This window comes from Euleptes europaea, chromosome 5 (genome assembly GCF_029931775.1).
Source record: "Euleptes europaea isolate rEulEur1 chromosome 5, rEulEur1.hap1, whole genome shotgun sequence".
Lineage (NCBI taxonomy): Eukaryota > Metazoa > Chordata > Lepidosauria > Squamata > Sphaerodactylidae > Euleptes > Euleptes europaea.
In genome coordinates, this window is record NC_079316.1 from 88,239,300 (window position 1) to 88,265,241 (window position 25,942).

Below are 25,942 nucleotides of genomic sequence, written 5' to 3' on the forward strand. Positions count from 1 at the left end.
AACTGTCTCTGCAATTAAAAGGCTTATTTAAATATGCCACAACAACGGCAAGAGTAGTTCTTGCGAAGAGATGGAGACAATCAAATATGCCAGACGTAGATGATCGGAAAGATAAAATGCTAGAATATGCCATAATGGCTAAAATGACCCATATGGTGAACATGACTGATGAAGAAACTCTTGAACTGTTCAATGAAAAATGGAGTTTGTTTTACAAGTATATAGAAACCAGTAGCTGAAACTTTATAAAGTGGTAAAAATATTGATCGAAGTAAAGTGAAGTAATTTTTTAGTAGAACAATAACAAAGGTACAACTACTGATTATAGCAAAATGAATATCTTTTAGTGGAACAAGTTGTTTCATCTAATCAATTAGAGAAACAATTGTGGTAATCATGATGTATTTCCTTTTTATGTTAAAACATTATCATTATTTTCTGTGTGTGTGTGTGTGTGTGTTAAGCGCTGTCAAGTCGCTTCTGACTCATGGCGACCCTATGAATGAAAGTCCTCCAAAATGTCCTATCTTTGACAGCCTTGCTCAGATCTTGCAAATTGAAGGCTATGGCTTCCTTTATTGAGTCAATCCATCTCTTGTTGGGTCTTCCTCTTTTCCTGCTGCCCTCAACTTTTCCTAGCATGACTGTCTTTTCCAGTGACTCTTGTAGTCTCATGACGTGACCAAAATTTTAATAGCAGATGGTTCCCTATCCTTTATATATTTAAAAAAAACATTGGGTTGAAGCAGAATTCTGGGCAAAAGAAGAAGATGATCATGCATGGTGCACAGCTACTATGGCCAGCCTTCACTTCCACAATGCAACCAAGGAGTAGTGCTGCTGGGTATGTATCCTGCGTCACGCTCACTTCACCAAGAGTGATGAGATGGTATAACAGGCCTTTTCACGTCCCAGCCCAAATCCCCACCATAGAATATCCTCCAGAATCCTTTGTAATGCACATGGCGTTCCGTGCATGTGCATTCCACGGTTGGTTGGCAGAGCTGTTAGACAAGCTGGTGTGGAGAAGTTTCCATAGCAAGAATTAAAAACTATTTTTCAGCAGGTTATAAGAAGCTGGGTGCGTGTTTTACAGACACTCTGATCAATTTTTTTTAAAATAAAATATAGCCGAAGCGAGGGGAGAGAACTACAAAGAAACAATGGAAAAGAAAGCCACATATACTCCTGCCAAGGGGTCTCTGTGGCCATTTATTCATGGTCAATTTTGATGCTAGCTCAAAGCTCTTTTTAAAAATGTGACTTAAAAAATGCCTATTCACGTTGCCGACGCAAAAGGAGAAATTCCACCCCCACCACTCGCCTGCTCCTTTGTTCCTGTTTGCATAGTCATTAGAATATGTACAGCTAACGCGCCGCTGTTGTTTTGCATGGTTCCTTGAGGGGGATTCTTCACGGCAAACGCCAAAGATCGCGTTACGTGGGCTCTTTAGTAATGCGAAGCAGGTATGCGCCGGCTTCGCAGTCACTTCTGGAATGAATGACGGTTCAGGTGTAAAATTCAAAAAAATATGTAGGGCAATTCAGCCTGGAACGTGCTGCTAACTACCATGCATAAATGGCCTGTGTGTTCTGATAAGGAAACAGAGACAGCAGGAGATGATTTAGGCAGGTGTTAAGAAATGGGCTGTTTCATCTTTTTCATTTTTCATAGGAAAACAAAGAAACCAGCACTGATACTTCCTGAACTTATCTTAAAACCAGCGAGGGATCTTTACTTAGAAGAACTATAAAGATTGCTCCCAAAATCGGGGGGGGGGGAGTTTTATCCTTTCAAGTGGCACTGTATGAAACAGGATCCTGGACTAGATGGACCAATGTTGTGAACCAGCAGGGCTCTTCTTATGCTGTTATAGGGTCCGAAATTCAGAAAAAAAAATAGTTAATTTTTTAAAGGTAGCTTCAGGGGTGGATTAGGAGGTCAAAATGGCCTGGGAAAAGGCCCACGCAAAAATAAAGGGGGGGGGGACAAAGAAAAACGTGTGTGCCTTCGGTTTAAGAGGTTTTTGTATTTCCTTTTGATGACAATAGGTGGCGTGGGAATAGCCCTATTGTAAATCCTTTCTATTTTCATAACCAATTAATTAAAGTGGAGTTATTGGATTAAAGCCTATTGGATTAAAGCCTGTTGAGCTGCTTAGTGGATTTTTGCCTGAGTAATTAAGGTGAGAGGGAGAAAAGGTCGCTGAAACCATACGTTTCTGGCTTGCTTTCATTTTCACTAGGAGCAATGTACAGTTCAATGGTAGGCAGTGGCAAGGATTAACAGTGGGATGCATGTGAACTTTCAGCGTTCATCCCAAGGCACAAGGGATAAAAGCCAGCATTCACGCTATATCACGACATTAGAATGTGAGTTTCCTTTTCTTCTGGATAAAAGAGGTACGGGTGTAGCACCCTCCCATTTATGCGCTGGTGAGTTGCACATGTAGTTCTTAATGAAATGAGAAATACCCTTGAAAACATTCTCTGGCATCCAGTGCTATGAATTTAGGGATTAGAGATTTCCATAAGGCATCGCTGTGTCCCAAACCACCATCTGGGACTCACTCTGTCCTTATCAGTTGGAATCCAAGACAGCTGTTAAACACAGAGTTGCGCACACATTATCTACCAGCCTCTTCAAATGTGGTATATTAAGACACCCACTGGTTCAGCTCTAGGGTTGCCAACCTCCAGGTGGTGGCTGGAGATCTCCCACTATTACAACTGATCTCCAGGTGACAGAGATTAGTTCCCTTGGAGAAAATGGCAGCTTTGGCAAATTGGACTCTATGGCATTGAAGTCCCTCCCCTCTCCAAACCCCACCCTCCTCAGGCTCCACCCCTCCCCAAATCTCCAGGTATTCCCCAACCCGGAGCTGGCAACCCTATCCAGTTCATGTCCTGGTCGTAGCAGGGAGATTATTTTTAGTTGAACAGTTTGCCTGTTCCAAGGAGCTGGAGCCAAATTGGTGAGTTGCTTTCCACAGATTCAGGCAGTGCAGTACAGCACAGTCAGAAGTATGTTTAGAATTGCCATCCCCCATGTGCGGCCTGGAGATCTCCCGGAAATACAACAGATCTCCAGATTACAGAGATCAGTTCCCCTGGAGAAAGTGGCTGCTTTGGAGAGTGGACTCTATAGCATAATACTCCAATAAGGTTCCTCCCCTTCCCCAAATCCCACCTTCCACAGGCTCTGCCCCTAGACCTCCAGGAATTTCCCATGCCTGAGTTGGCAACCCTAAGTATTTTATGTATTCATCTTAGGGTTGCCAACCTCCAGGTACTAGCTGGAGATCTCCTGCTATTACAACTGATCTCCAGCTGATAGAGATCCGTTCCCCTGGAGAAAATGGCCACTTTGGCAATTGGACTCAATGGCATTGAAGTCCCTCCCCTCCCAAACCCCGCCCTCCTCAAGAATTTTTGAGAATTTTTGTTGGAAACCTATTTTTGGCACCCGTGGAAGGATCTTCTTACACTAACCTTGATTTTTGAGAATTTTTGTTGGAAACCTATTTTTTGGCACCCGTGGAAGGATCTTCTTACACTAACCTTGATTTTTGAGAATTTTCGAGCCAATCCGGCACTTTTGAGCCAATCTGGCACAATTTGCTGTTGTCACACTGTACTCAGAAAGGGGTATAATTGCTGTTGCCACAAGCTGTACTTAGAAAGGGCTATATTCAGACGTTACATGTTTGTTGCAGCCTGATAACACATGTTTAAGTAATGGATAACTAAAAATTGATTATGTATCAGCACATGCCATAAGTGCTGTTTATTTCCATAACCAGTACCTGGAGCTTGGCAGCCCTAGGGGGGAAACAAGAGGTAAAAATCCCTGTGTGGAAGCGGCCAGAGAATTCTTTATTTAGACCAGTGGTTCTCAACCTGGGGGTCGGGACCACCAAGGGGGTCGCAAAGTGTTTTCTGGGGGGTCATCCCGGGCTGTCCAGGACTAACCCAGACACCCTGTAACCCTGACCCGTCCGCGAGGGCAGGGAAGACCTCAAGCAGAGAGGTGAGGAACTGGCCGACCGACAGCCAGAAGGAGCTGGGCTGCAGAGACGCGGCGGCATGCCGCCGCACACCAGCTGTAGCCCCGCTGCCCAGCTGAGAGGCGGGCGGGCCAGCCCTGGGCTCGGTCGCACCTGCGCCGGGCGGATGATGCGGCAGGATGTGTGGGAGGCCGAGGAAGCTCCCCTGGCTCGGCCAGTTCAGGTCTCAGAGGAGAAGAGGGCGGTCCCCCTTGAGGCCGCTACAGCCACATTGTTTTTACTTTTAGCCGTGCTCGGGTGGGGCAGGAGCTTCAGCCTGGAATCCAAGTGCGCGTGTCTGTAGTGTGGCTTTGCTTTTCTGCCCTGAGTCATCAGTTCCGCTCTGGCAAGGCCAAGGGGGAGAGAGTCGAGGTGCATGTGCAGTTCGGGATTTCCCCCTCGAGCGCGCAGGTTCGGTGAGGCGCAGAAGGAGCGGTGACTGGTGGAGGGGAGAAAAAAGGACGAAAAGTCCGAGTGGGATAAGCGGCCCTCGGCTCTTTCCTGGCCCCTTCGCTCTCGTGAGGTGATTAAACGGAGCTCCGCTTTGAGGGATAACTGCAGTTCTGTGCACAAACAGTGTCCCGGTCACAAGAGAGGGGGTTTCCTCGCGAGAGCCCCGGCCTACTTGGAAGAGTTTTTGGGGAGAGAGGGGAGGACAAGGAACGCAGTGCATGCTCAGAGGCACTCTTTCCTCTGTGGCAGGAAAGGTTGCCGCGCCACACAGCCGCTGCTCAACAGGTGGTAGTACCGTTTGCTTGTTTGTTTTAAACTTTAAAATTTAAAGTAATTATATATATGGATACCCTGGACTGCCCAAAAAAATGTGTTTTCTTTATCCTATTGAAAATGTCATTTATGCAAATTTATGCAAATTTATACAAATGTGACGAGGGTCACAGGTTACTTGGCAATTGTAAAAGGGGGTCGTGACTCGAAAAAGGTTGAGAACCACTGATTTAGACACTGACAATGGAATTTTTTCTTTAACTACCATAAAATGTCTGTGATGCACAATTATGATCACAAATCAATTTACACGGGGCTGATGGGGCCTATGGAAACATGAAAGGGTGTTTTGAAATAGCTTCTCCGCGTCCTCTGATAACCATGTTCTTTTTATCATTTCTGTTTTTCGACAGTCCTCGCCTTCCAAACCCTTCCACCTTCTTTTTCATACCCTTATTATCGGTTTCACCTTTTATCTCCACTCGCAAAGGGCAGGAACTTTTGTGGAAAGGCCTGCCTAACACTGGAAGAACGGATAATGAGCAAGCAAAGACCCGAAAGTTGAAATAGCTGGGGGGAAAGGGGAGGAAGTGTGCCTCAATAAATTGCTTGGTTTTTCCCCCCTCCCCCTTTGTACTTCCCCTTCTTCTCCTGCTCCCTCTTCAAGGTCCTTACCAAGGCAGGTCTGCCCATCTGGCCCCAGCGTTGTCCCCAAAGAGCAGACACAGCCTCCAGGCTCCAAACACGAAATGCCACAATCACCCCTGTCACAGATGTCATAGAAATCTGCAGAATGACAACATTGGTTTGTTAAAACATAGCCCATCCATGGCTTCCATATTCTCAAGTCAGGGATCCAGGGATCTTTTTGATCCCGTGAGCACTTTTGCAGTTCTGGCACAGCATGGTGGGCCCAGCCACAAAATGGCTGCTTCCTTTTTTATATATACATAATTTTTTAATTAAATTTTATAAAGTAAAAAAAAAAACAAATTATAAATCACATAAACAAATAATTAAAAAGTAAAAAAATACAAAGAATACAAAAAAATACAAAACGAGCACTTGTACTAGTTTTTCACCTTTTTTTTGTAAAATTATTATATAAACAGTGCCCAAATACCCACCACCCACCTTAAGTGAATATCCCACCACCACTAGGCTTCCGGAGAAGTATTCTGACAGTATTTAAAAATATCTTAAACTATCATTATATATAATACAATTATCTATAATTCATTAACTATGCTTGTAAAATTCATTTTTGCCAGTTTATCCCCAAATGCGATGGCCTTTGACCAAGTTTTTTTAAACTCTTCCATATTTTTACCATGTAAAGACTCTGTAAGTTTGGCCATCCACATATACAACCACAATTTTTCTCTCCAGTCCTTAATTGAAGGTTTATTTACTAGTTTTGCAAAATGGCTGCTCCTGAAGGCGGAGCCAGACACAAAATGGCTGCCACAGATTACCTTCAGTCACAAAGTGAAGATCCTTGTGCTGTGATGGCTAGGGTTGTCAGCTCCCTCTTCGCCATCGGCGGGAGATTTTGGGGGTGGAGCCTGAGGAGGGTGGGGTTTGGGGAGGGACTTCAATGCCATAGAGTCCAATTGCCAAAGCGGCCATTTTCTCCAGGTGAACTGATCTTTATCGGCTGGAGATCAGCTGTAATAGCAGGAGATCTTCTGCTATTACCTGGAGGTTAGGAATTCAGTACAGAGGCAACATTATATGCAAAAGTGAAAATAGTATTTATGTAGTGATAACTTATACAATTGAAATACAAAGTGACTATACAAAGAAGATGGTATTCCAATAATTACAAAGTTCGTAAAGTAGTTCAAAATCTCATGAGAGTAAAGCCAGTCTTCAATTGCAACAAGTCCAAGAAACAAAGAGGGATTAGCAGCGAGGAGACGATCGTTTCGAGCTCCAATAAAGACCCTTCCTCAGTCCTACAAGGACCTCTTCTATCTTGCCATATTCAAATATTTCCACAACGGTTACAATTTCAAAAATATCGGATATATTGAATCTCCCACGAAGGGTAGACACACACAGCTTCCCACTTGGGGTAAGAGATAAGGTGTGGCAAGTCCTGGAGGTTGGCAACCCTACTGCCAGAAAACAAGTGGCTGGGGAGAAGTGGGTGGGGCAAATTCAAAAACCCCCCTTCACTTGAGTTTCACCTTCTCCTATGCAGGAATTTGGCAGCCATAATATTCATCACATTATTGTTAGTAAATTACCCTGAGATTAACAGGATTAGAAGTGGAGCATTAAGACTCTCCTTATCTAAAAGGACAGTCACCAGATCATTTAATGCGAGGGCTGTCAAGTAATTAAATAATTTGGAGGTGAGTAATCATATGTCCTTTAACTGATGGATTACATTTGCATTTAAGCCTCAATGTGTATGTTTTTACTCAGACTAAATGAAGGGCGAGGCAATTAATTTAATAAACCAACAATGCCATTCATTGGCTTGGATCCCTCCTAGACTTCTAGGGTGGGAGGTGGATGGGTAATTTTTGCCTAGTCCCCTCATCCCATGGGAGACCTTTGATTCCCACCCCCGCCAATCTATTATTGATGGTCTCCCATCCCTCCAGGAGCAGCATTTGGGGGGGGGTGTTTGGACTGCTGTGGAAAGGATGAAAACTGCCCCCCACCCCCTAGGCAGGAACCTACTAAATGTTACAAGAAATGTCTTTAGTATCTTCTTTGGTACCCCTTATTACAAGTTAAAATAAAAACACAAAACCCTAACCCAAATAAGCCTAAACAAAAGACTGCAAAGACTGCATCCATTCAATTAATAGTGAGGAATAAAAGACTCTGGGCGAAAACTCACGGTCACTTTAGCCTCCTTTATTCCCTGTTTCAGCCAGGATTTAGCCAGGATCGAACGCACGTTCGGCGAAAACACATGCGTTCGATCCTCGCTGAATTCTGGCTGAAACAGGGAATAAAGGAGGCTAAAGCGACCATGTGTTTTCGCCCTCCGATTAACAGGGTTTTAAGGTGTCTCTTATAAGCAAAGGTTCCAGACTCACCTGGAGCCAGCTTTGGTGTCTGGGGCGGGGGCGGAGAGCGGCAGAGTTGCTTCCCCCCCCCTTCACGGGGGCGCATCTGATTGGGCCAGGGAGCCGATTGCTCCCGACCAATCGGGCGGGGCCGGGAGGCTGTTGCGAGGCAGGGGGGGCTTGGCTCGGCCCTGCCCCCACTGCGCATGTCCGGCAGTTACCGACCGTTGCTTCAGTCTGTCTCCGGCTTTGGAGACAGATAAGCGGGCCGAGGGCAGCGGAGGCGCGGCGGCGCAGCGAGCTGGCCTACCAGTGAGGCGGCGGTGAAGAGCTGGTGGTGACGGGCAGGAGGCTGCGGCGCAATTCATCTGGTGGCCCCGAGGAAGGGAGGCAGCCGGCCGAGACCAGAGTTTTGCCGCAGAGCCGCCCACGCGTCACAGGAGGGAGCTGCGCCACAGGGCCCACACGTGAGGAGACCGTTGCCGCTGCTTTTAGGCAGTTGTGCCTCCAGGCGTTTGGGCTGTGCCGTTGTGAGCGGCCAACAGCCCCTAATTAATAAACAAACAAGCAAGCAAGCAAGCAAAAAAAAAATTAAATCACATCTGGGCATTGCTGGTCGGTAGGGAAAAAAGATGCCACCCAAGCCCAAGCCGGCAGCAAAATCATCGCACCCTTCCCCCCCACGCACGAGGGGCCAGGCAGGAGCGAAGAGGAGATCTTGGGCCCCTTCTACTGCCAGGGCTGTGAGGAGGGGCAATGGGCCGGGCGCACGAGGCACATCCCAGCAGGCAACCAGCCAGGCCTCTGCAACTTGCAAGCCTAGGCAGGCCCCAACACCAGTGGTCTCTAGGGGGCAGCCCCCTTTACCTGTTGCCCCTAGGGGGCGAGCTACCACTAGGGGGCGAGCTATCACTGGACGATCTAACACTAGTTGTATGTACCCTCCAACTGTAGCCTCTAGGGGGCATTCTAACTCTAGGAGGCTGTCCTTTGGGGCAGGAGCTCAGTCCCCTCATGACTGCACGAGTGGGCAGGCGACTCTTGAGGAGCTGTCAGTGGTGATACAGCGGCTGTCAGATGAAGTTGGGCAGCTTCGCTCTCACCAGGCCATAGCTAGCGAAGAGCGGATGGACACCTCCGCTGAGGAGCCCAGCACCAGCGGCACGCAATCTACAACTAGGCGGCGCCACCGGGGGGAATCCTCAACTTCTGATTCTTCTGATTCAAGTAGGCATTCATCACACCACAGACAGAGGCCATCCGGGAGAGGTCGCAAAGGGAAGAAGTACAGACGGCGGCCAGATACATCTGAAAGCACCAGCTCGTCGGGTGAGAGTTCTTCGGAGTCCGAGTCCGTGAGAGAGATTGGAGATTACTGGTTGGCAGCTGCCAATGTACCAGGCTTGCCCTCCTGGGCGTTGCGTAGAAGAAGGAGGTCCAGGGAGGTTGGGATCAGGTCATCCAGAAAGCATGTGTGGGAGGGGGGCAGGGGTGAGGAGTTCCTCACATTGCCACCAACCTTCAATGATGAGGAGGACCCTCCAGGTATCCACCTCCCTCGGAGAATCAGGGAGGATGCTTTGGACGGTTATTACATCGACGTCTTCTCCTTTGCTAAACCCGAGGTTGATGAGGGCCGCAGGTCCAAATCTTCCAGGAGGGAGAAGCGGAAAGAAAAAGGGGCAGGCAATGACAGGTCCTTTGACAAATGGTTGGTTGGCTATAATATTTACATGGGGGTCATTGCATCAGCTTACCCAGAAAGAGGGTGGCATTTGGGTAATCATTTGGGGAATGTTTTAAAAGCCCGCTCTCTTGCCGGGGACCAGGCAGCGATTGAGTACGATGAGGCCTTCCGGAAGCGTGCATCGCAGAGTGAGCGTGCAAGATGGGACCTCATCAACGATAAACTGTGGTTGGTTACAGTGGCTCCCCACGTTAAGGTTAAGCAAGATGGGGGGCGCTTAGGTCAAAGTAAACCTATCCGGAGGGATAGCTCTAGGCGCATCTGCTGGGATTACGGGCAAGGTCGATGCCAACGGCAAAAATGCAGGTATGAGCATTGCTGTGATTCGTGCTATGGCCCTCATCCAAGATCTAATTGCCCACGAGCCAGTACCAGCTCCCAGCCCTTTCGAGGGAGCCGCCCCTCGACAAAAAAGGAGGGGGGATCAACCAATATCAATGCAGGGGGAAAGTGAAAGGGTCAGTGGGCTAGGCCTGCCTTCAACGCCCATAATTTTGGAGCCTTTGGCCAGGCTTCTTGCCCTGTATCCTGCCAGGAATGAAGCCTTGTACTTATGGGAAGGTTTTGTTCATGGCGTTCACATCCCATTTAATGGTCCTCGGGTCCCCATGCACTCAGGTAACCTTAAGTCAGCACAAGACATGCCTGAGATAGTGGCTGAAAAAATAGCAAAAGAATGTGCGGCTGGACGTGTCGCTGGCCCATTCCATGCCCCTCCATTTCCGAATTTACGAGTATCTCCCCTTGGGGTGGTACCCAAGAAGGCACCAGGTTAATATCGCCTTATCCACCACCTGTCGCACCCAAAAGGAGCATCAGTGAATGAAGCAATTCCGGCTGAGTTATGCTCAGTTAGGTACGCTTCTTTTGATGACGCCGTAAAAATTGTAAGATCTTGCGGCAGAGGTGCGCTTATGGCTAAGTGCGATATTCAATCGGCCTTCCGGCTTCTCCCAGTCCACCCGCAGGATTTCTGTTTACTAGGGTTTTATTTTAACGGCTGCTGGTATGTCGATAAAGCAATGCCTATGGGCTGCTCCGTTGCCTGTGCAGCGTTTGAAACGTTTAGCACGTTTTTAGAATGGGCGGTGGTTCAGCGTTCTGGACTGGCAAGCGTAACACACTATTTGGATGATTTTTTGTTTGTGGGGCCAGCTGCTACTAACTCCTGCATCCAGCTCTTGGCTGCATTCACTTCCTTGGCTGCTGAGCTGGGTGTCCCACTTGCAGAAGAGAAAACTGAGGGCCCAGCAGTAAAATTAGTTTACCTGGGGATAGAAATAGACTCCACTGCGGGCACTTCCAGGCTTCCTGGTGTGAAGTTGACAGCATTAAGGGAACTCTTGACAGCGTTGTTGGCCAAGAAAAAATGCACCCTACGGGAGATGAAGTCGGTAGTTGGGCATTTAAATTTCGCCTGTAGGGTCATTTCACCTGGACGGGCTTTCTGTGCTCGGCTGTCGCGAGCCACAGCCGGAGTCAGGGCCCCTCACCACAAAATTCGGCTTACCCGGGGGATAAAAGACGACATCACCACTTGGCTTAGCTTTCTCTCCAACTTCAATGGTGTAGCCATTTGGCAAGACCCGCTTGAAATCAGGGCCGACTTGCAGGTTCAGTCCGATGCGTCGGGCAGCATCGGTTTCGGGGTATTCTTTGCAGGCAAGTGGTGCGCACAACCTTGGCCTAGCCATTGGTCGGCATCCAACTTAGTCAGGGATCTGACTTTCTTGGAGTTTTTTCCACTGGTGGTGGCTGTAACGATTTGGGCTGACCAGTTCCAAAATAAAAAAGTTATATTTTGGTGTGATAACCAGGCAGTGGTGAGAATAGTGAATAGACAAACGTCCAAATCGCCAAGAGTCATGCGGCTTGTCAGGCACTTCGTACTGACTTGCCTTTATAATAACATTGGGTTCACGGCCAGACATGTCCCGGGAGTGGACAATTCAGTGGCTGATGCGTTGTCTCGATCACAGTGGGACAGATTCCGGAGTTTGGCCCCGGGGGCAGACATCCTCCCCCAGAGGTTTCCTCAGGAGCTATGGGCCCTTGGCAGCGTGTGATACTGCAAGCAGTTTTCGATTCCATCTCGCAATCTACGTTCCAGTCCTACTCAGCGGCAGTCAAAAAATTTCTGGCTTTCACTGCAGCGGTAGGAGGCTCAAGTGGCTGGCCTGTCTCTGAAGTCATGGCCCTTCGCTACCTAGCCCATATGAAGGAGGGTGGTTTTGTGGCAAGGACCATTGGGGTCCATATGGCTGCCATAACTTTTTTCAGCCGGGCCTATGGGTTTCCTGACCCATATGGGTCATTCGTGGCTCGCCGGGCAGCCGCCGGATGGCGGAGGGCAGTACCCAGTAAACCTGACCGGCGCAGGCCAGTTACCATAGGCATTTTAAAACGGCTGTTTAGGGCCACCGAGTCAGTATGCCGGTCCAGTTTTGAGGCGGTGTTATTTAAAGCCGTTTTTGCTATTGCATTTTTCGGAGCTCTTAGGGCCAGTGAGCTGGTCGCAGCATCATCCCATGATAGAAGCGAAAGGGCTTTGGGAATTCAGGATGTTACCACCTCTGGGAGCAAATTGAGCTTAAGGGTCAGACGGTCAAAAACGGACCAAAGAGCAAAAGGGGAGATTATACGCTTGTATAAGGGGTTTGGGCATGGGCCATGCCCGGTCAGGGCACTAAAGCGCTTCCTGCATGTTCGCCCTCCCAGGCCTGGTTGGCTATTCATGCATAGGGATGGTTCACCTGTGACAAGGTTCCAGTTTGTGCATGTGTTCAAGTTATGTTTGTGTTCCTCTGGTTTACCGGCGGACGAATTTGGTTCACATTCATTTAGGATCGGGGCCGCCACAACGGCAGCCGGCTTGGGGTTGCCTGTCACGCACATCCAGGCGCTTGGCAGGTGGAAATCAGCTGCTTATAGGGCTTATATTCGCCCACACCTCGAACTGAACTAATACAAGCTTTGTTTCTTCCATTCTTTGAGTTCCAGTGTGCCGATCAACAAAAGTTTGGATTTTGGGACACAGCATGGTATACTGGGCCAGACGGTATGCTGAGACATCCGGATGGGGACGCCACCTGGGGATTGGACAGATATCGATCCAGTGGCTGGGCCAACGCGGAATGAGATGGTCTTCTTTCCTTCCTGCAATACAACGCTATTCCCAACGGCTTGGAATCCCGGACGTTTTAATTATTCAGCTTGGGGAGAATGACCTGGGTTTCCGCAAAGGGAAGAATCTGTCAGAAACAGCACAACTAAACCTACGGGCGCTGGCAAAGCACTGGCCCAAGACGACCATCGGGTGGTCCGATTTACTGGAGAGGCGGAGTTGGTGTTGGGGGGCACCTGCCCGGCCTTTGGATGTTGCCAGGCGTAAGGTCACAAACACGGTGGGGAGGACTGTGGTCTCCCTCGGGGGATTTATAATACGGCATTGGGATATCTCCCACCGGATGGCGGCATTATTCAGACCAGATGGGGTCCACTTATCAGAGTGGGGGTCTGATATATGGCTACATGGCATTCGAGATGCCCTAAAAAACTGGCTGCAGTGCTAAGGTGCGTTGGCGGTAGCTGGGCGGGGTAATGCCCAGCTAGTTGGCGGTTTACGCATGGGGCTGGATGGGTTTTGATGGGGGGAAGCGGCCTGTGTGCCCCTTCCTCCAACTGGGGGACCCCAATAAGGGGTTTTGGGGGAGGCCAAGGAGTTGAGTTGCCGCATGGGGGCGGCAGGTTTGGCCTCTACCTGAGTGATGGGGGAACACCAAGTGGCGCAAGCCCATGTGTATCCCACATACCGTCATCCTCTACTACTCCCAGCGGGACCGCTGGGAGTTCAGGCCTGCATCAGTTCGCAACGGGACGGCTGATGCCCCCATCCAGCCTTCCCATGCTTCGCCAATGCGTCAATAACACTGTTGCCATTAATTTTAGTTGTGGCCATAATTTTTCCAATATTAAAATGTTTCCAATAAAAAATACTGTTCTTTGTTAATAAAATTGTTATATGTTTATTAAAGATGAGTAGTAGTATGTTATATAGTCAGTTCTCAGCTCAATAGCCCTTGGACAGCAAGTATTTACTGAAAGTCAGTATGCTTCCAGCGGCATCCGGTTGCCAGCCACTTCCCAAATTGTGGCTGATTTAGTACTTCCCGGATAGGTCCTCTAAACATCAGAAAAAGTAGTCCTTGTAGCCTCTGCCCACATGGGGAGTGCCAGTCAAAGGTGCTAAAGCAGTTGTTGTAGGGAAGAATCAACTCTGCCTGAAAGATTGGAGATTTTGTCCCAATCAGAATAGACACTAAAGGGTTACACAGGCACCAAATACTATCTGAATTTAGTAGCTACTTACGCATGCTGTATTAGGTAGAGTTTGCCTCAACGGTAGAGCCCCCGCTTGGCATACAGAAGGTCCCAGGTTCAATCCTTGATATCCAGTTAACAGGATCAGGTAACAGGGAATATGAAAGACCGCAATCTGAGAGCCTGAAGAACTGCTGTCAGTCAGAGTAGACAATACTAACTTTGATGGACCAATGGTGTAACTCAGAATAATGTGTATATATAAGCCACATCACGGTTAAGGTTAGAGGGGAAATAGAGTCATGGGAAGGGGAGAGTACCCTTCCCCTAGAGTGGAATTATGCTAGGGAACAGCTCTGGGTCTAGGTTAGTAGGTTTCAGTTTGTCTACTATTGCTGTTCCTAGCACCGATAGACACAGGATCATCAAGTTTGCTGTTATAAAGAAAAATGTTTTAAAAAAAACCCAAGGAAGTTAAATCCTCATCAAAGAATTTTTTCCTGTATTCATTGGTACTGGAGGAGAGTTTTACAGATACCATGGGCTGCCAAACAGACAAACCAGTGGTTTCTAGATCAAATCAAGCCTGAACTGTCCCTAGAAGCTAAAATGGCTAAACTGAGGCTATTGTAGTTTGGTCACATTATGAGAAGACAGGAGTCACTGGAAAAGACAATAATGCTAGGAAAAGTAGAAGGAGCAGGAAAAGAGGAACACCCAACATGAGATGGATTGACTTACTCAAGGAAGCCACAGCCCTGTTTGCAAGACCTGAGCAAGGCTAATTATGTTAAAACTATGCTGCCTAAATCGTATGGTTCTGTAATATGATATGGCTATGCAATGTTTAGTAATGTATTCTATAACAAGACATGTCGTAACAAATCTTACTAATTCATTGTGATTAATTTATCTCCTTTTTCTATCTGGGGTGATTTCTCAATTATCTGGAACAGAAAACCTCCACCTGCAAAATTCTCTCCCCTCTGTAGCTATTAGATACTGGCTCCTAAGATTGTGCGGCTGGCCACCTCGTTGCTACTTAAACTCTATTGATTTGGTGCGCCAGCAGAGGCAAGCCCCTAATCTGTGCAATTTATAGTTTGATAAGACTTTTTTTTAGCAAGCAAGGAAAGAAATCAATAAATTTATCTTGCAAGGACGGGAAAAGCATTTTCAAGGTTAGACATTTATAAAGGTGATATACAGTTGGTGTCTATTTTGGGTTTGATAGAATCCTGCATAGTTCCTGCTACTAACTCAATATGCATTTATTTGTGTTAAAATAATTCAGTTCTCAGAGACTGAGATTGTTAACAAGGTACAGGAATGTTTGACTTTTTTTGGTACTGTATTATTATTATGACATTTTTATCCTGCCTTTCCTGAAAATACATCAGGGCGCTGCACATGGTCTCTCTGCTCCACCTAATTTTAACTGCACAACAACCCTATGAAGTAGGTTAGGCTGAGAGAACTATTGGGATGAGGACAGGGCTGCCAACCTCCACATAATAGCTGGAGATCTCCTACTATTACAGGTGATCTCCAGCTGAGAGAGATCGGTTCACCTGGAGAAAATGGCCACTTTGGCAATTAGACCCTATGGCATTGAAGCCCCTCCCCTCCCAAACCCCACCCTCCTCAGGCTCCACCCCAAAAGCCTTCCACCAGTGGTGAAGAGGGACCTGGCAACCCTAGATGAGGATCCCCAGACTGAGCAGGGATTTGAATTTGGTTCTTCCTGTCATGTACTATCATCTCTACATTCTCAAAGTCTTCTAAATGACCCTCGCTTTTTAAAGAGGTTTGCCATGCAGCTATGATTACCAACCTCAAGGGGGGCGGGCTGGAGTTCTCCGAGAATCACAAGTGATATCCAGACTACATAGATCAGTTCTGCTGGAGGAAATGGCAGCTTTGGAAAGCAGACTCAATGGTACATTATAGAGTCTAGGCCAGGGGTGTTAAAGATGTGGCCTGCCGGCCAGATCTAAACCTTTAAGCCCTGTTATCCGGCCCATGGGCCAGCAGCCTCTACTCCCCTCTCCCCCACTCCAGGCATGTACACTTGGGAGCCTGCAGGCAGCCCCGAGCTGCGTTCACGGGCAATGGAGACAAAAAAACCGGGTGGGGTGGGCTAAAAATAGGAGGGAGAAGAGACAGGGTTGCCAACCTCCAGGTTCTAGCTGGAGATCTCCTGCTATTACAACTGATCTCCAGCCGATAGAGATCAGTTCACCTGGAAAAAATGGCTGCTTTGGCAATTGGACTCTATGGCATTGAAGTCCCTCCCCAAACCCTGCCTTCCTCAGGCTCCACCCCAAAAACCTCCCACCAGTGGCAAAGAGGGACCTGGCAACCCTAAGAAATCACAGGAAAGCTGCACCAGGTTCATTTGTGAATGTTCTCAGCACAAAATGGTAGGGCTGTGCATTTGGTAAAACCCGAACTGGAAAATAGCCGGGAAAGTGCCATTTTGGCTTTTTCCGGTTCGGCTTTTACTGAATGCAAAAAAGGCAGGGAAAAGCCAAGCCGAAATAGCCGATTCTTGAAAGCCAAAATAGCCGATTCTTGAATAAGCTGAAAATATTCGGCTTATTCGGGATTCGGCCATTCCCTGCCTGGGAGGGGAGAGCTTCCTTAAAATCCATGCTGCCAAAGCTGGCAACATGGATCTTAATGAAGCCTGCCCCCCTCACCTGCCTTCCCGGGACTCCTGGGAAGGCAGGTGCGGAGCGCTTCACTGAGATCCACGCTGCCAGGCTTGGTAGTATGGATCTCAAGGAAGCCCCCCCCCCTCCCTGGGACTCCCAAGAAGGTGACTGTGGGGTGCTTCACTGAGATCCACGCTGCCTGGCTTGGCAGCGTGGATCTGTGCCAGATTTTTTCAGTATTGTTCAGGTTTATTGACCTGAAAATTTTCAGGAAATCTGGGTTTTCTAGATTTTCTGAAAATTTTCAGGTTCAATAAACTCTTTTTTGGGGGGCTATACTGAGGATGGAACTGGCAACAGAACAGACTGAGTGAATACCATAATTGCCCTGTGCTGATAAAGGATGTTTATGTCCATGGTTATAAAGGGGAAAGGGATGGTTGTATGTTTTATCTATCTTTGTATTCTATAGTTCTTTTCTTTTCAATTGCTTTAAGAGATTAAAATATTTTTTAAAAATAACAGTCAGCAACGAGCCTAGGCAATGCAAAAGGCTTCCTAAAAAAGAACACCTTGGCTGCCCTCCAACCACATCTTGAGGGATTCCACAGCAAGGTTGCTACCCCCCTGCCAGAAGACCTGCCACCTCCCTCTTCACCTGAGCAAAGAGAAGAGATCTTCAGGCTTAAGGAATCCTCAGCTGAAAGGAAGGCACCGTTTCACAAAAGAAGATAAATTGCATTTCTCGTTTGTAAAGTATAAATACCAATTAGTAGCACAACGGGAAGCTATTAATTAGATTGCCTGGGGATGCAGAGCTGAGTGGGAGAATGGCTTAAAATCAGTCGAAGGAGTCAGAGTAAGGGTTTTCTTTTTTCTTCTCCTAAGCGTATCAGAAAACCCACCAAGTTCCCCGCAGGCTTTCCTGTGAACTCAGTAATGGACTGCAGGCATTTTTCACTCATGGTGCCTGAAGCATCTTTGAACGTCTCACGCCCAACATGTATGTGCGAACCTTAATACGGGAAAGAAAATGGAATAGAGCTGTATAAAACCTGCACATATATTCCGTTCTCTGGTCACTTAACACACAATGTTTTCTTTGGCTTGTATTCGCTCGGCAAGGTGTTTTCCTTCCCACTTCCCCATAGCTTTGTGGCATTTCTGTGAACCTCCTGGGGTTTCCCTGACTTTTCTTCCATCTTGCCCACACCGGCTTTGTTGAGATGTTTTGGGAAAGACCACAGCAAAGCCAGAGTGGCTGGCACCCATGAGGATGGTAAAGTCCAGATCTTTTCAGTTCTGCCCACATTGTCCCAGCCCCAGTCTCCCATAGCAGCTATTTCCCCCTAGCCACCAGGGGACTTTAAAAAAATTGGTAATTAATATATAGTTATAGCAGTATAAAACAACAAGTGGGAGACCTGCAAGGACTTGCAGGGAGCATCTCATCCCCTGCTATTTCCTCTTTCCCTTCCCTGGCAGCTCCCATAGCCTCTCCCCTTTGCCTTCCTTCTCTCCTTCCCACCCACCAGCCAACCTATCCAGGACCGGATCTACAATTTTTGAAGGAGGGCAAAAGTACAAATTGACGCCCCCAATATAGGGTTGCCAATCTCCAGGTAATTAGCAAAAACAAAACAAAGGCACCTCCGTGCCTATACCTTGGCGGTTTGGAAATTAGCATGGGTAAAAGGTACACAAATGCACAGAGCCAGTTAGCAAAATGCAAATATTAATAGGTGCTAGAAAAGAGAGACAAACAGTGTGAAGCAAATATTCCTAACAACTGTGACTAAACAATTTACAATATATACATGGAATTAGTAATTTTACAGGCAAAAAAGTCCTCTTCTTAAATATTTCAAAGATGAATTACCATTGTATGGATGTAAGTATATATTTATATTTTTATATAATGAGTACCAATGGAAATATGGATATGAAACCATTTTAATGCTAATATTTATATGTAGGAGATAATGTGGGGCTGAAGAAACCAAGATGAAACGGCCGTCCCCCATCTTTTGATCTATACATTTTCGATCTATACCTGTTGGATTTATACCTGAGAATAACTTATGCCATTGGAACGGATCATCTTTGAAATATTTAAGGACTTTTTTGCCTGTAAAATTACTAATTCCATGTATATATTATAAATTGTTTAGTCACAGTTGTTAGGAATATTTGCTTCACACTGTTTGTCTCTCTTTTCTAGCACCTATTAATATTTGCATTTTGCTAACTGGCTCTGTGCATTTGTGTACCTTTTACCCGTGCTAATTTCCAAACCTCCAGGTACTAGCTGGAGATCTCCTGCTATTACAACTGATTTCCAGCCAATAAAGATCAGTTCATCTGGAGAAAATGGCTGCTTTAGCAATTGGACTCTATGGCATTGAAGTCCCTCCCCTCCTCAAACCCTGCCCTCCTCAGGTTCCCCCCCCAAAAAACCTCCCACTGGTGGCAAAGAGGGACCTGGCAACCCTACCCCAATATATTATATGCACATTTCTTCTTTACATTATCTGTTGCTGCCGCTGCCCCCTCTGTGTTCTGCCCAGGGCAGGAGCTCCCCTTGCCCCCCCTCTAGATCCAGCCCTGAACCTACCTATCTCTGCCCCTTGTCTCCGGCTTTTCTTCCTTCTCTCCCCCTGGCAGTGTCTCCTGACCCTGGCCAAGTCTGGCCAAGTTGTTTGGTGGCTGCTATCACCTGTGCTGAGTTAGGCCCAGTTGTGTGTTGGCCACCACCAGTGCTGGACTGGGCCCAGCTGCATGGTGGTTGCCACCAGTGGTCATTTGGGTCCAGTTGTGCGGTGGATAGAGTTGTCAGGTCCCTCTTCACAACCGGCGGGAGGCTTTGGCGCGGAGCCTGAGGAGGGTGGGGTTTGGGGAGGGGAGGGACTTCAATGCCATAGAGTTCAATTGCCAAAGCAGCCATTTTCTCCAGGTGAACTAATCTCTGTCGGCTGGAGATCAGTTGTAATAGCAGGAGATCTCCAGCTAGTACCTGGAGGTTGGCAACCCTAGTGGTGGATGGTGTCTTAACTGCCAGGCTAGGGCTGGCCCCGCTGTACAGTGGTTGCTAGTATGGCAGGCCCAGTTGCTTGGTGGCCACTATCAGCACTGGACTGGACCCAGTTGCACAGTGGCCACCACTAGGCCCAGTTGTATGATTAGGGTTGCCAAGCTCCAGATGGTGGATGGAGATTTCCCAGAATTACAACTGATCTCCAGGTGGTAGAGATCAGTTCACCTGGAGAAAATAACCACTTTGGAAGGTGGACTGTATAACATTATGCCCCATTGAAGTCCCTTCCCCAAACTCTGCCCTCCTCAGGCTCCACCCCTAAAATCTCCAGGTATTTCCCAAACCAGAACTGGCAATCCTAATGACTGCCACCACCAGGTGGACCCAGCTGCTCAGTGGCCACCAATGCTGGGCCGACCAAGTGATGTGGGCAGCAAGTCCCTGATGGTTCTGCTGGGTCTGTGCCTGGTGAATCCTCTCCATCAAAGGACATGACAGGGGAGGGGGCAGGGGTCCTTTCCAGGGCTAGGGCAGCCAACTCTGCCTTGGGAAATTCCTGGAGATTTGGGGGCAATGCCTAGGGAGAACAGAGTCTGGGGAGGAAAGGAACAAAACAGGTATGTGTTTCCATACACTTCACCCTCTGAAGCTGTTGTTTCCTTCAGGGAAACTGATGTCTGCAACCTGGAGATCAACTGCAATTCCAGGAGAACTTCACATATAGGTTGGCAACTATATCCAGTGCTGTTTTGCCCTTTAAGTCCACCCCTGCTTGCCCCATGGCTTAGAAGGCTCATCAATATCGTGTGGTTGCTAGCAACTTCCAAAAAGGCGACAGAGCTCAACAGGCATTCTTGTCTTAAAACTACTAGCGTTGTTTCTGTTATTGTTTTAATTTCCTGATGCATTTTTTTTAATTTCAGATTTTTCTGCAAACTTGGGACTTCTTTCAGGTTTGTAGAAATATCTCCCCTATCTGTCCCTAGCTCCATTTTTGCAGATCTATTAATCCAAACTCTATTGCCTGGTTTGTCATTAGATGTATGATATGAATACATGTCTCAGGTTCTCCGAAATCCCAGCATTGATTTTTTTTTTTTAAATAGCCCCTTTCATTGCAGCGATATGCAATTCCCCTTATATGTGAACTGCACCATGTGGTTCTACTGGGTGTGCATTTTCATTCTGAAAGAATAAGCGCAACAGAAAGAGAACACTTCCCCTCCTTGGTATGTACTTTGCCCAAAGAAGTGACTGTAGAAGAACACAAGTTTAGCTGATGGCTACTTACGCCCACAGTAGACATGGTAGCAGACACTGGGCTTCAGGAGGCGATAGATGTAATAACCCTCTGGGCATGCTTTGACATCAATCGTGGTGTTCCAGAAGCAGCAGTTCCCATCGAAAGTGACACACCCTTGTCTCTGAACAATGCCATCTGATTCTTGAGGGTGGCTACCATTCAGCCAGATTGGGGCATGGGTACCGCAGTGGTTCTCTGGGATGCAGAAGGTGGGCATAGCATCCCCAGCCATCCCAGTAAAGCGGTACCATTCCCCATCGACAGCACTGTCGCATTCTGGTTGGTCATAAGAACTATTGAATTGGTGCTCCGTGTTCCTCCAGGGTTCATTCAGAGTGAGGTAGGCAGAGCAAGGGTCAAGAGCTGAAACATATAAAGGAGACAGAACGTTGTGGTAACCCTTGAAACAGAAGAGAAAAATGAGAGGAATGGAAACCAACAGCGAAAGACAATTATCCAGTGGCTTAAAATAAGGATGGCCACATTCTCTATTGTTCTGGTTCGCTCACCGCCCAGTTTAAGGCTGGAGCTGTATTTTGCATAAGTTAGCCTCTCCTCTGGGGTCAGGCTCAGTAGTAGAATTGTTAGTCATCTAGAACCGGTTTTGAGGCACATGCACTCAACCGTCAATCTTACTTTTATACTGTACATAAAATCCATAAGAAATATAACATATAAATGCATTTTCCCTTTCCATAGGATCAAAACTACAGATATTCATTTCCCTATACCTGGATTCAAATTTAGTCAGGACCCTAGGGCAGAAGTCCCCAGCATGGTGCCCTGTGGGCACTCGCCAAAACCTTTCCTGGTGCCCACCAAGTGTTTTTAGGAAGTGGGTGGGCTTTTTTCCAGCAGAGCTTCTGATTGACTATTGGAGGTTTGATTGGCTGTGCAGATTCTTGAAAATGTTGCTTTGGCAGCAGCTGCCGCCACAACACAAAGATCTACACTGTGTTACTGAAGTTAAGAAGAAGAGAAGAGCTGGTTTTTATACGCCAGCTTTCTCTACCACTTAAGGAAGAATCAAACCTGGCTGACAATCACCTTCCCTTCCCCTCCCCACAATAGACACCCTGTGAGGTAGGTGGGGCTGAGAGAGCTCTAAAAGAGTTGTGACTAGCCCAAGGTGACCCAGCTGGTGTTGTGCGTAGGAGTGGGGAAACCAGCCCGGTTCACCAGATTAGCATCTGCGGCTCATGTAGAGGAGTGGGGAATCAAACCTGGTTCTCCAGATTAGAGTTCAGCGCTCCAAACCACTGCTCTTAACCACTACACCACACTGGTAGTCCAGAGTGGTAGTCATTTTGTTGTGGCAATCATTTTGTTGCTGGCTTCACTTCCTGCGAAAGCCATTTTGTTGCCGCACCCACCATGGTGTGTCAGAACTCCAGTGTGCCCACAGGCTCAAAGAGGTTGGGGACCCTTGCTCTAGGGCTAAATAAAATTACCTTGGGAATGGGATCTGATGCAAAGCTGTCCATTTGTGGCTTAAGGAATGAAAATTACCAGTAAGTATTCAGAAATAATGTGTGAAGTAAGAATAACGGGGTGTGTTGATTCAAACAGTAGTGAAATTAGATTATCAAGGGATGAATGCAAAATAGAGTCTGTGGTTCCAGAAATGTTTGTTGATAGCATGATGGGTACAGAGTTTGAAATGGACTCCAAAATCCATGGAGATCCCATTTTATAATGATAGCAGCAGTCATTATGCAGTATTTAACATTGTCATCTGAACTGCAGGCAATGACAGGTCAGTGGGCACTATTGTTATTAACATACGAATTTTGAAGTTTATCATTAATCAATGCTTCCAGTTATTTTTTGGGACCCACAATAATACAGTTCCCTCTCAGATTTGCCACAGATCTGCTTCTTCATTTATATATGTATGTATCCAAGCATGAATTAGTGTTTAAAATCTGTGCAGGGTTGATCCAACTCCACTTCGGGGTCCAGACCAAAGCCAAGACTCCTCCCCCTTTTTAGTTTAAACCTTTCTTTCTGGTTTGGAAATGTATAATTCTACTTTGCCTCTCATCTAGTAAAAGTTGCCAGTTCCTGAGATATGCTTAAATGTTGAACATTAAGGTCTGCTGAAACATTCCCTTTCCTACCAGACCACTACTACCACAGAGTCATTGTCTGTCAACTGGTCCCAAGGAAGTATAACGTGTAGTTAGGCCCTTAGAGCTCTCTCAGCCCCACCTACCTCACAAGGTGTCTGTTGTGGGGAGGGGAAGGGAAGGTGATTGTAAGCCGGTTTGATTCTTCATTAAGTGGTAGAGAAAGTCAGCATATAAAAACCAACTCTTCTTCTTCTTCTAGTCTATAACAACAAAATGAAACAGGAGTTCCAAGCCCTTAAAGACTAACTGAATGTATTTTGTCATGAGCTTTCATGCTCACTTCATCTGATGCATGACCCCACATTGGGTGCCACATGCAACATCACCAGGCAGTGTCTTCCCCGCAGCATGCATGACTCAGCTGGGCTGGGCAGCACCCTCCTCACCATCAGCCCACCTGGAAAAGTCCTGGTTGCCATAATGTCCAATGATCTATCCCTGAATAAATAGGTCATAAAGTCCCACAACTGGGATAGCCCAGGCTAGCCCGATCTCATCAGATCTTGGAAGCTAAGCAGGGTTAGCATTTGGATGGGAGGCTACCAAGGAAGCCCAGGGTCAATATACAGAAGCAGGCAACAGAAAACCATCTCTGAATGTCTCTTGCCTTGAAAACCCCACAGGGTTGCTCTAAGTCAGCTGCGAGGTGACAGCAAAACAAGGGTCCCACAATGATTGAACCTTAAGAGATGGGTCTTCGAAAACAGCTCCTTCCCTTCTCTCTTTCTTTTATCACCTCTCCTCTTGGAACCCAGTAAAAGGATGTGATGCAACACCTCCTTTGTGCAATGACCATGTCTTGATCTCCTGTCTCCTGCCGTGGGAATTGTGCCAAGGGCATCTTGTGTGTGTGTTAAGTGCTGTCAAGTCGCTTCCGACTCATGGCGACCCTATGAATGAAAGTCCTCCAAAATGTCCTGTCTTTGACAGCCTTGCTCAGATCTTGCAAATTGAAGGCTGTGGCTTCCTTTATTGAGTCAATCCATCTCTTGTTGGGTCTTCCTCTTTTCCTGCTGCCCTCAACTTTTCCTAGCATGACTGTCTTTTCCAGTGACTCTTGTAGTCTCATGACGTGACCAAAATGCGATAACCTCAGTTTAGTCATTTTAGCTTCAAGTTGAGGCTTGATTTGATCTATAACCCACTGATTTGTTTTTTTGGCAGTCCACGGTATCCGTAAGGGCATCTTAGGGGACCCTATTCCTAACAGAGTTCAATAACATTCCGAAAGGCTTTTTAAATGGAAACCACCAGAGAAACTAATGTAATAGAAATATTTATTTCACCTAACATCTGTACTGCATTTCGTCTTCTCTCAGCAGCTTCTACAGTGCAAGTCTGCAGCTTAAATCTTTGCATACATTTACCGGTAACACCCGATTAAGCACCAGTTAGCTGGCTGGCTGTGCCCACCATTAAAATAGGATTTATGCTAATATTTTTTCTGACGAAGGCAAATCCATTACTTTTCACTGTCATTACAGTAAAGTAGCCAATTGTTCTGATTAAGCACATAAAACCGAGCCCCCCCCCCAAAAAAAATCTTCTCTTCCCTTTTAAGATTTGATTTCCCTCTAGGTTACTTCTGCCACGGGGCCTTGTTATTATTTAACTTAAATTTTAGGCAGTATGTGATGCCGCTACTATTTGAACGAAAATGCATTGTAGTCTGATGAGAAAATAACTGGCTACGGCTGCTGACGGCTGATTTGTTGCTTCATTCATCTGTGATTATTGAGGCTGTGGCTGCAAACCATATACCTCCTGCAGGCCAAATCTATATGTTGTATGCTGATCTGTGACTGATCTCCTGAACTGGTTTTGTTTCTCCTGAAAAGCACCTATGGGGAGCTCCTAATTTGTTTGGAGCAGCAGTGAGGAGAGTGGGCATTGAACCCTCTCCTCCCCTGCAGAATTTATGTTCTGTCTTTTGGCCCAATCAGTTCCACCAAAGCAACTAACAATTTAAAGCAAAACATTATAAAACTTCCATCAAACCCATTTAAAACAAAACCAACAACCACCACCTCAGATCCAGCAATTAAAACACAGGGCAGAAAGGAAGGGTTGTTGAGGCAATGCCACACAAAAGTCTTCACACACACACACACACCCTGACACAAGACACTGATAAAAGGGGGACAGACAAATATCCCTGGAGAGGGAGTTCCAAATTCTGGTGCCATGACCAGAAGGCCTCTCTTGGGTTGCCACCTGTCTAACCTCAAAAGGCAGGAGTACTCGACATAGAGCCTCAGAAGATCACTTCAGTGGTTGGATAGGTTTGTATTGGAGTAGGCAGTCCTTAAGGTATGCAGGTCAAAATCGTATGACTTTAAAGGTCAATATCAGCACTTTGAGTTGGGTCAGGAGACAAAATTGCCGGTGTACATGGACCAAACTGGAGCAATAGTTTTAACCCTCCTCTCCATTTTTTTTAAGGTTTCAGGTTTTTCCTGCAGACCTGAGGCTTTTCTCAGGTTTGTAGAAAGATGTGTCTTGTCTGGTCATGGCTCCAGTCTCTGGATTTAAGTATCCGAAGATGAGTCATGTTGAGACTTGTATATATTGATCAAATAACCAAAAGAATCCCCCAATGTTCTGTTGAGGAATGAAAAGGATCTAGAGGAGATGGAAAGTTGAGGGCATCTGACTGCCATTTCAAGGGGGGAAAGCAGGATGGGTTTGGGATGGAGAAACCAGCCTGCTCTAGCCCGAGTTAGGGTTGCCAGCTCCAGGTTGCGAAATACCTGGAGTTTTTTGGGGCAGAGCCTGAGGAGGGCGGGGTTTGGCAAGGGGAGGGACTTCAATGCCATAGAGTCCCATTGCCAACGCGGCCATTTTCTCCAGGTGAACTGATCTCTATTGGCTGGAGATCAGTTGTAATAGCGGGAGATCTCTAGCTGTTACCTGGAGGTTGGCAACCCTACCCTGAGTGCTTAGAGAAT

At 46.9% G+C, this 25,942-nt stretch overlaps 1 protein-coding gene across 1 annotated transcript in view; it reads right to left on the reverse strand.

Annotated features, from left to right (window-relative positions):
• Window positions 1–25,942, reverse strand: part of OIT3 (oncoprotein induced transcript 3) — a 60,459-nt gene that overhangs the window by 33,807 nt on the left and 710 nt on the right. The window contains exons 2-3 of the mRNA XM_056850502.1: window positions 20,851–21,225; window positions 5,448–5,558 (exon numbers count right to left, since the gene is read on the reverse strand). Coding sequence (XP_056706480.1) covers window positions 5,448–5,558; window positions 20,851–21,225 — 486 coding nt within the window. The remainder of the gene's footprint in view (window positions 1–5,447; window positions 5,559–20,850; window positions 21,226–25,942) is intronic.